Source organism: Brassica oleracea, chromosome C1 (assembly GCF_000695525.1).
Source record: "Brassica oleracea var. oleracea cultivar TO1000 chromosome C1, BOL, whole genome shotgun sequence".
Classification (NCBI taxonomy): Eukaryota; Viridiplantae; Streptophyta; class Magnoliopsida; order Brassicales; family Brassicaceae; genus Brassica; species Brassica oleracea.
The window spans coordinates 7,671,344-7,681,790 of NC_027748.1; the positions used below are offsets into that span (position 1 = coordinate 7,671,344).

Sequence of the window (10,447 nt, forward strand, 5' to 3'; positions counted from 1 at the left end):
CCTTATTATTCTTTATTATTAAAAATATCATAAAAAATCTGTAAGAGGTTCGATTTTTAATAGATATCTATATTATATTTATATAAAATCTTAGATTTTCAATTAACCGCTCGACTTAAATCTAATTCAGTTTCAAACATTGTGTATAAATAAAATATTATATACAGAAAATACAAAAAATTTCTCTCCATATACTCTCCGATTTTTTCCCAATTTTTCAATTAATCGCTAGGCCGGTGACACGCGTAGCGTCTAACGAGTTTCCAAACATGGAAATTAGTATACGGCCATATACGTTCATACCCTATCTTTTATCTTACAGCCATCTCTAATCATCTCCAAAAGACACCGTTTGTCTTTAAAATTTTCAAAATCGTGTCTTATTTTTAGAAGAAAAAAAGATTGCCACGTTGCAGAAGAGTTGTATTTATTCAACTTTAATTAAAAAAAATTATACTTTAATATTGCCAGCACAAGAATTGATTACTTAGTTTATTTGTGATAAATACAACACCTCCCAAGCAGAAAAAAGTCACTCACAAAAACACCTCGAGCTCTCTCTACCATACAAACCAAAAATATCGGTGGTTCAATCTTCAGTACCCGACGCCGGCGGAAAGATCATGGCGGGACAGTCGCGAAAATGGATGATTCTGGTGGCGACGATTTGGATTCAGGCTTTTACCGGGACCAACTTCGATTTCTCGGCTTACTCTTCAGATTTGAAGTCGGTTTTGAAGATTTCGCAGGTGCAGCTTAACTACCTCGCCGTGGCTTCTGATCTCGGGAAGGTGTTCGGTTGGTCGTCGGGGCTTGCGCTGATGTACTTCCCGCTTTGGACGGTGCTTTTCGCTGCGGCGTCTATGGGATTCGTCGGTTATGGAGTACAGTGGCTTGTCATCACTAACTTCATCTCTCTGCCTTATATTATGGTAACTTCACTATTCTTTTACCTTTTCTTTTTGAGGAAACTGTTTCTATTCATTTTAAAAATATTGTGCATCTTGTTGTTGTTGGCAACCACCTAGCAACCACAACTTTATAAATAATATAAAAAATTAGAAAGAAAATCATGATTCGGCATGATTCTTTATTATTTAATGTTCATTATTCATAGAGAACTCGTGAAGAATGAAATAGAAAGGTAGAGATTTGTATAAACCAGAAATTGTCTTCATTGTTGATAAATGAAATAAAATCCCAACAATTCATTCTTCATTGGTTACTCAAAAAACGAAAAGTTATATTATGTCAGCTTTACTCGTCTCTACTTTTTGTTTTGATGAAATTGTGTGTTTTAAAAAAAAAAGTTCTTATCCACTACTCTCTTTTTTTTATGGAACACTTCTTACCACTACTCTTTTGTTGAGAATCACTACTAAATGAAAAACTTGTGAAGACACAAAATAAATGTGCAGAGAATGTAATGGTCTACAAAAATTATTTCCGTTGTTGTTTGTTGAGAAACTGAAATATAATATAGCCACTTCGTAGTTAAATGTACAAGTGTATTTTAATATATATACTGTAAATTTCTGTGAAATTTAAGTATATGATTTATTTTGTAAAATTATTAAATATGATATGATAAAGTTATCAAACTGCAATATTTTCATGTGGAAATAGTTTTATTGCATATCATGCAAATTATATTTGAAGTATAAGACATAGTTCTTTCTAATCATAAGTAGTTTTATGTGGAAAGTTTAATGAATTTTCTATTTCTTCGAAATGACTTTCATGTTGGTTGTTATATCTTAAGAGTTATTCATATGTTCATACATATAATTTTGTCACGATTCACAAATGAGACTAAACCAAAACTTTTCGAGTCACAAACTGGGTGACGATTGATTGGTAGATAGGTAGTTCACAATTGCTTCTTTGTTTGTCGATTTTTCTTATTTTTTTATTTCTTCTTGGCATGTTCGGGCTTGTCTCGTGGTTGATGGCTATTTCGAAAATCTGCAACTATTTTATAATTAAAATATGACGTCAAAAAGGAATATTTATTTATCCTTTATATAAAATTATTATTGTCTATTAGATATGCAAAAAATGGCCACCGGATTTATTTATTAAACGTCTTTTTCTGATGAGTAAGATGTTTGTGGTTGAGAAAAATCAATGAAATAGATATACAAATATTAAATGTGACGCTTTTAGTAGTTAAATGTTGTCTTTCTCAAACAGTCAAACTCAATCATTATTGGGTAAAATAATCAAAAACAAAATTTGTAAAATAATCAAATAAAATTTAGTAGTTAGATTTTTTTAAATTTCTTGTCTCTGAAGAAACTTTGATTAATATTGGTTCGTTACTATACAGGTGTTTCTCTGTTGCTTACTTGCTGGTCTAAGTATCTGTTGGTTCAACACAGTCTGCTTTGTGCTCTGCATCAGCAACTTCCCTGCAAACAGAGCACTTGCTCTTTCCCTCACAGTAAGCTTCAACGGTGTAAGTGCTGCTCTATACACACTTGCTTACAACGCAATAAACCCAACCTCTCCAGAGCTCTACCTTCTCTTAAACGCTCTCATACCTCTCGTTGTCTCCTTCACTGCAATCATCCCGATCCTTCGCCAACCACCTTTCGAGCCTCTTCCACCAGAAGGAGTTCGCCGCGACTCTCTCATGTTTCTACTGCTCAACATTCTCGCCGCTCTAAACGGTGTTTACCTCCTCCTCTTTGAGTCAAACTCCTCCGATATAACCTCTGCTCGTCTCCTCTTTGGTGGTGCAATCATCCTCTTGGTCCTCCCTTTATGTATCCCCGGTTTAGTCATCGCCCGTAAGTGGTATCATCGCACAATCCACACAAGCTTCCGCCTCGAAGGTTCCGGTTTCATTCTTGTTCATCCTGATGAGCTTGAGTTGCATAAAGGGATGGTTGCACATGAAGCCAATAGAGAAAGCTACCAGTTGCTAAACGACGACGTTGTGCAAAACCTTGTTATTAAGACTACAGCTCCAGAGGAAGGTGACAGTGATGAGTCTTGTTGCAAGAAGCTTATCACAAGAGGCCAGCTTGAGATATTGGGAACTGAACATTCTTTGTCGCAGCTCTTACGTAGAGCTGACTTCTGGTTCTACTATATTGCATACTTCTGTGGTGGAACCATCGGTCTTGTGTACAGCAACAACCTCGGACAGATTGCTCAGTCTTTAGGACAAAGCTCAAAGACTACAACTCTTGTCACACTTTATTCTTCCTTCTCATTCTTTGGAAGATTGCTCTCGGCAACACCTGACTATATCCGAGCGTAAGTGCATTCGATCCACACTGATGAAATTTATTAATTTATTAATTTATCAAATATTAATTTATAGAGTTTATGGTTTGGTTTTGCGGGTTTTGATTTGGTTTAAGTTACGCAGGAAGGTTTATTTTGCAAGAACCGGGTGGTTAGCAATCGCGCTTTTACCAACACCAATCGCGCTTTTCTTGCTCGCATCATCAGGAGCCGCGTCAGCGTTACAAGCGGGAACAGCTCTGATAGGTCTAAGCTCAGGATTCATATTCGCAGCAGCTGTTTCGATCACATCAGAGCTTTTTGGACCAAACAGTGTTGGAGTTAACCACAACATCTTGATCACAAACATACCAATCGGATCGTTGATCTATGGATTCTTGGCTGCATTGGTCTATGACTCACATGGTTCGACTGTGATCAAATCGATGAAAGACTCCGTCGTGTGTATGGGACGGGGTTGCTATTACTTGACCTTTGTGTGGTGGGGATGCTTGTCGGTTCTTGGACTCGCTTCTAGTCTTGTGTTGTTTATTAGGACTAGAAGAGCTTATCAACGGTTTGAACAAGCTCGGATAACTTCAAATATTGATTCATAGAAATTTACCTTCATTCCCCAACGGCTTGTGTATATCACAGTATATGTAGGGATCTATATTTAACAGACGTATTAATGGACTGTTATGGATTTTGGCTGATAATATTTTGTTGTCGCTGATTTATTATAGTCTCAAATTCTGATAATTGTTAAATTATCCTATCATTTCTACAATAATATTATTTTGTGAGAATTTACGTTTGACAGCCCTACTTGCAATTAAATCAATTTATGCTCTTTCTTTTATGGTTGTGTAAACCTTCCTGGCTGATAAATTAATACCGTTTTTTTAAAATACAGTTTTAATTAATATATAAAAAATTTTAAAAAATTATTTTTCTCGAGAATGAAGTGATTTGCCCCCATCAATTATGGATTACATTACTGAAGACTCACCTTTTCATTACAGATAAATATATATATTAAAATGTTGATAAATCAAAGATACTCGAGTAATTAAAACTATACTTACTAATTTAGGGGTAGATACAAAACCTCTGATCCTTAATACAAAGAAAAAGCCTCTCATAAGCTAAAGCCATCTTACTCGCCGTAAACATCTCCGCCGCATACTCTTTACACTTCCTCCCTCTCTCCGCCAATCTCTCCGCTCCTTCCGCCACCGCAACTTCCATAACCGCGGTCAAAGCCTCCACATTCGGCGCAAACATAAACCCAAACTCGTCGTTCACCACAATACTCCTCTTTATGCTTGCGTACCTCGACGCCATCACCGGTTTACCACTCAACATCGCTTCCATCAAAGTCAAATCAAGACCTTGTGGTCTAAGCGTCGGATTCACAAACAAATCTATTCCGTTGTAGAAGCCCTTGAGCTCATTTGGATTTAGAGATCCCAAAATAGTAACTTTCTCTCCAAGTTCCTTGTAACGGTTCTCCCATGGTCCTGACCCAGCTACCACAAGGTGAACATTTGAATGCGTTTCGATTAGTTTTGCGAAAGCTTCGTAGAGAATTGGATGTCCCTTGTCTTTCACCAATCTCCCTGCGGCTCCTAAGACAATAGCCGATGAGTTTTCTTGTAACCCTAGTTTTGACCTAAACAGAGAACGTAGCTTCTTGTCTGATTTGAACCCATTTTCGTCGACTCCGTTGAGGATCACATGAACCCTTTTCTCCGGGATTTGGTAAACGTCTCTCAGCATTTCCCCGCAGCTGTCGCTGATTGCTATGTGATGAGCGTAGTTGTGGAAGAATCTGATTTCGTCGAGTATCTTGGGAAGCACGGCACCGTATAGGCTTGCGTTGAAGCCTTGTGATCTTGGTTCGCCTGGTTTACGGATTAGATCTTGGTAAATGCTTGACTGTAAGCTCTCTAATGCAATGCCGTGCCACGAGACGGCTAGGTTTGGAACCTCTCTGGCGATCCAGTGCGGTAAAGCCACGCTTTCCGTGTGAACCACGTCAAATGGTTCCTTTTTGTTTTCCTCTTGGTAAAGCTCCCATGCTTTGTTGTACCGCCATTTTCCTGGCTCCGCGTCGCCGTGGGAATGGATTGTAGGGTTTAGGGTTTTGTCTGAAGCGGGAGTGATTTTGTTGGTTTGAGGGGAAGGGTCTAAGGGAGAGGTGAAAACGTGGACGTGGTGTCCACGGCGGGCTAAAGCAGTGTAGAGAGTGAAGGCATGGCGTTCCATGCCACCGGGGTTGGGCCCGGTGGGCCATTTTCTGGAGAAAACTGCGAGTTTCAGGGTTTTTGGAGGAGGGTTGGTTAAGGAGAAAGCAAGGCGGTTCCATGCGAATTGGGCTGTTTGGAGATCGCCAGACCACGGTGGCTGGTTTGTGTCAGAGGAAGGGGAAACTGCGGCGGTTGTGGAGGAGGAGCAAGAAGAGGAGGTGCGGAGGAGGAAGAGAGCTGGGATGGTGAAGAGGACGGTGAAGAAAAGGAAAGTGCAAAGGCTGAAATGAGAGTTAGGTTTCTTGAGTTTGGTTTGTGAAGCCATTGTTTGATCTGGACAATCTGATGTTGTGTCTGCTTGTTCAACTAGATGATAGATAAAAGGAAAATTGTGATTTCTCATCTCTGAGAAATTAATGATAAACTTACAATATAAGTAAACGATAAAGTGGAGATGGTCCATTAAAGTTAACTTCAATTTTTATAAGATTTTATTTTAGTGGTTTGGTAACGTCTAAATATGACCAAGAAAGAAACGTGAGGCTGAGGCTGAGGCTTCACTTCTGCGAGATCACTTTAGTTGTGTACATATGGGAAATGTTCATGTGACTTGTTGCGTGACTTTTTTACACATAAACAATGTGAACACTCCTAAATCTCATGCAAAAATTAATAATCATAATAGTATGGTATATTGAGTAATTAATATATTATATAGGTCAATGGCCTAAAAACATTGGTAAGGTCCGAAGCAAAACTATTTAGTTAGTGTGTTTGGCCTCCACTTTTTGACTTTTCGATTGTGATATATTCATTTTTCTAATGCGGATTTGTTGGTATTTTACAACTCAAGCATTTGACTTTCTTAACTTTTTAGACTATACATTTCGTTGTATAGTAGTATCAAACATGCATAAATTTAATGCATATGCGGTGGCAAGTGATCTGGTAATGCATTCGTATTGGAACTTTACTTCAAGTTTCATAGAATCTTATTAACTATTTAACATGCAAGAGATATTTTGTAATAAGTTCACATTGGAACTTTACTTCAAGGCTCAATGAATCTTTCACAAGTCAAACTTTAGCTTTTACTTTTTCAAGAATACTCCACAAGAAAGAAAAAAACAGAGTTTGGTATTATTGTACTGATGAAACGGTGTTTAATAGCATCATTAACCGGGTTCCTTAAACCCGTCTCTTACTGATATTAGAATTAAAAAAAAATAGCAATTACCTTAGAGCATGATTAACGCTATGCGATCCTTATGCGATCCTTATTTTTATTTTTTTTTATTTTTTTAATAAATAAACTAATTGCGGGCCACCACGTGTCGGTGGGGCCCGCAAACAGTCAGAAAACTCACCCATGATCGATCCTTATCCGGCGACTTTGGGGACCGCTTTTGAAAATCTATGTGGGGCCCACATACTAATTTTGTGCAAAAACCACCTTAAGAAACGGCGATATTCATGGTCTTAGAGTATGATTATTGGGAAGTTCTTAGAGTGGGGTTTTAGCGGAATATAAGAACCCGTCTCTTAACTTTTAACTAAAAAAGTTAAGAACCGACTCTTAAAACTCTTATTTAAGAACCGGTTCTCAATTTTTTTAGTTAAAAGTTAAGAGACGAGTTCTTATATTCCGCTAAAAATCATGCTCTTAAGAATCATGCTCTTAGGCGACGTCTCTTGATCAAGAGATTGAAGAGACGCTCTTGTAGGACTCACGTCGCTCTCTCGGATTCTGTTTCCCGCATCAGACAAATCAAATGGTCTCCTCTCTTCCTCACTTTTGATTGATAATACTCGGGAATCAAAGTTCAAGCAGGGAGGCCCTTTGTGGTATTGTAGGTTTCAGTTGAATCAGTGCTCTCTCTGATGCTTTCCTTGAATCAATAGAGGGGAGGAGGGAAGGAGAATGGAATCGGAAGCCCAGTGGACCAGTGGCGTTAACAGCGGAGGAAGAAGCAATTCTGAGGGAAGGAATCCCTTTGGAGCTTTCACAGTGGACGTCGATAACGGTTGGGACGACATATATTCATATTAAAGGTTTCACCTTTCTCTCTGGGTTGGGTTTCTTAATTCATGACCAAAGATGGTGGCTTTCTGATTGTTTCTGTTGGAACTCTGCTCTTAAACATAATATAAAGGCTGACTTTTTTGACTTTTCTGGTGGCTTTTCCGGCCAAACCGGTGGTCGTCATGACCGGATTATTAGCTCGTTGGAAAGCTTGCAACGAGCACTAAAATCCAGTATATTCATATGTCAAAAACAAGGCTAAATTGAATGAGAAATAATGTGTTGAAGTGATGAACTCGGAATGTCCCACTAGTAAAAAATTTCCGCATAGCCACGGTAGTGCCAGTGTAAAATTGTGGCTTATTTGAAAAAGTCATTGTTTAGCCACGATTAGCCACAGTTAGCCACAATTTTTTTTAAAAGCCACGATTATTCTTTTCTATCCACGAATCAGTCACTAAATAATCATGGTTATTTTAGTAGCCACGATTTAGCTACGAAATAACAGTGGCTAATCGTTAGCCACGACTCAGCCACTTTATTTTTGTGGCTATTTAGTTTTTATATACCCTAAACCCTAAACTTCAAAATTAAATTATATATCCTAGATACTAAAACCAAAATACAAATATAACATTTTTTCAAACTTTAAATATAAATGTTAAATTTAAATTCTAAATATAAATTTCTTTAAAATCCATTATAAATCTTAAACCTAAACCCTTATAATCTTAAACTTCACATACAAAAACCATAAATCTAATGTTTTCAAACCACAAACCTTATATCATACATTAAATCACAAATATTTAAATCTAATTAAACCCAAAATGTATATATTTCAAACTCTAAAAATATTTATACTTTCAATTATTTAATCTTAACATTTACATTTAATCCTAACAAGTATACTCAAATCCTATTTCTCAAACTATAAACTCTATATTGTAAACATATATCATTAAACCATGAAGCATTATATCTTAAATTCAAAATATTGAAATTTAAATTGAAAATCTTATCAATTTTCTTTAGGTTATGCACTATAATCATAAGCTAACAACTAAATAATAAAAAGAAAAGAAATACTGAAATCTAATGCTAATTCCTAAACTAACTTCTCATTGGTCAAAAGAAGAAAGGAACGGATTACCCCCTGTTAGATCACAACCATTCATAAAGATCTATCGAACGGCCACAACTACACACGCTTTTTATTTTTATTTTTAATTTATTTTCTTCTTCCTTCTCTTCTCTCGTCTCTGATTTTTTTCTAGATCTAAGTTTCGTTTTCACACAGATCTCTCTACCGCTCACACATCTCTCCATCTCTGCTCACAGAAGAAACATCAATGCCTCTACTCACATATCTATGTTTGTCTCTTATCAGTTGTGTATGTATTTGATTTTGTTTTGATAGATGACAGAGACGGAGGTGGACTGCGATGGTAACGAAGATGGAGAGACATAGATGGCTGAGGAAGAAGACGCGACGGCAGGAAGAAGCGGAGGTGATACTGAATCTTTTTAGTATTTGTGTTTTTTAGATTTCCATTAATGTGTTTATTTTGTTTCAGATTTTTAAACTAGGAAGAAGAAGAAGAAGAAGGAGAGAAGACAAAGGAAGAAGAAGAAAAGCCAAGATGAAGCTTCGCTGGCTCCTTCCAGAGCCAATATTGAAGAAGATGAAGGTGGTGCGGTGGTGCGTGTATCACCGGCGACACGGGGGTGGGCTATCACCGGAGGAATGTTGCGCGTGGTTCATGGCCTGGTGCGCGTGGTGCTGTGCGAGGATATACATATATAATAAACATGTAATTTATAAGATTTTATATTTTATTAATAAATTATTTTATTTTTTATTCTTGTTTTTTTTTTCTTTTTAAATTTTAATAAAGCCACAGTGAGATAGTGGCTAACCGTGGCTATTTGTTGTTATGTTAGCCACGAAAAGCAGCATGGTAAAACCGTGGCTCGTAGCCACGTTTAGCCACAGTTTTTTCCAGCCACGAGGCTATAGCCACGGTAAATTTCCAATCCATAAGCGTGACTTATTTTCTTTGTAGCCACGTTTTTCTCTTCTATAGCCACTGTATTGTAATGGATGTATTGTAGTGGCTATGCGGTGAATTTTTACTAGTGTCCGGCTCGGCTTGGCTCGGCGTGGTCTTGGGTCTTGGGTCTTGGGTCTTGGTGGAGGGCCTCGGCCCGATAAGAATATTCTTTTTGGACCAAGTTAAGCTCAACATTTTGCCATTTAAAATCTCAAAAACAACATGCATTGTATTTGAAACGACAAGCAGTTTGTCTAGAAAATAAAAAAGTCATGTTGTTTATCCTCTCGAGATATTTAAACGAGATAAGAAAGAGAGAGATAGCGAGTCTTGAGGAATAAGTTCGTAACTTGAACTTCCCGAGATCTTTGCCAAATCTCCACTAATGAGTGCACGTTATGCAACAGTTACGGGAAGTCGCTCCTCGTCCATCTCTTTAAATACAACTCGTCTCTCTTCTCATTTCTCCAACTTTTACACATCAAACCAACAGCGAAAATCCCTTAGCATAAGTCATAAATACGAGAGTGTTTCGTACAGTTTATAGTTCGATAGGGCGATCACGAGTGAGGCGTGATTCGTCTGCCATGGTTGTATCCTGGGACTCTATATTCGTACAGTTCCGTCTCACTAACGGAGCAAATATTTTGAGTTAAGGAAAGAGATCATATCTCGACTCCATGTCTCTTTGCGAATACGATTTCTTATCGTTCTTGTATTCGTCTTTTACATTCGTTTATTTCCTTAACATCGCTTTTATTCTATCGTTTATGTCAATCTGGTTTTCCGGATTTTACAATCTTAACTCAAAATCACTTTATGTTTAAAAGCTTTAATCGGGTTGAAAAACGATTAATAAAAACGAGTTTTGGAACCGTGTTTGC

General features: G+C 37.5%; 2 protein-coding genes across 2 annotated transcripts; one reads left to right on the forward strand and one right to left on the reverse strand.

Moving 5' to 3' along the window:
- Window positions 1-454: 454 nt before the first annotated feature.
- LOC106317541 (protein NUCLEAR FUSION DEFECTIVE 4-like) lies at window positions 455-3,953 on the forward strand. The gene is made up of 3 exons (XM_013755348.1): window positions 455-932; window positions 2,330-3,264; window positions 3,380-3,953. The coding sequence occupies exons 1-3, from the start codon at window positions 624-626 to the stop codon at window positions 3,849-3,851; spliced, it is 1,716 nt and encodes a 571-aa protein (XP_013610802.1). The 5' UTR covers window positions 455-623; the 3' UTR covers window positions 3,852-3,953.
- A 287-nt stretch (window positions 3,954-4,240) lies between these two features.
- Window positions 4,241-5,932, reverse strand: LOC106294019. The gene has a single exon (XM_013729642.1). It carries the CDS (start codon window positions 5,887-5,889, stop codon window positions 4,327-4,329), a length of 1,563 nt encoding a protein of 520 aa, XP_013585096.1. The 5' UTR covers window positions 5,890-5,932; the 3' UTR covers window positions 4,241-4,326.
- Between the last annotated feature and the right edge of the window lie 4,515 nt (window positions 5,933-10,447).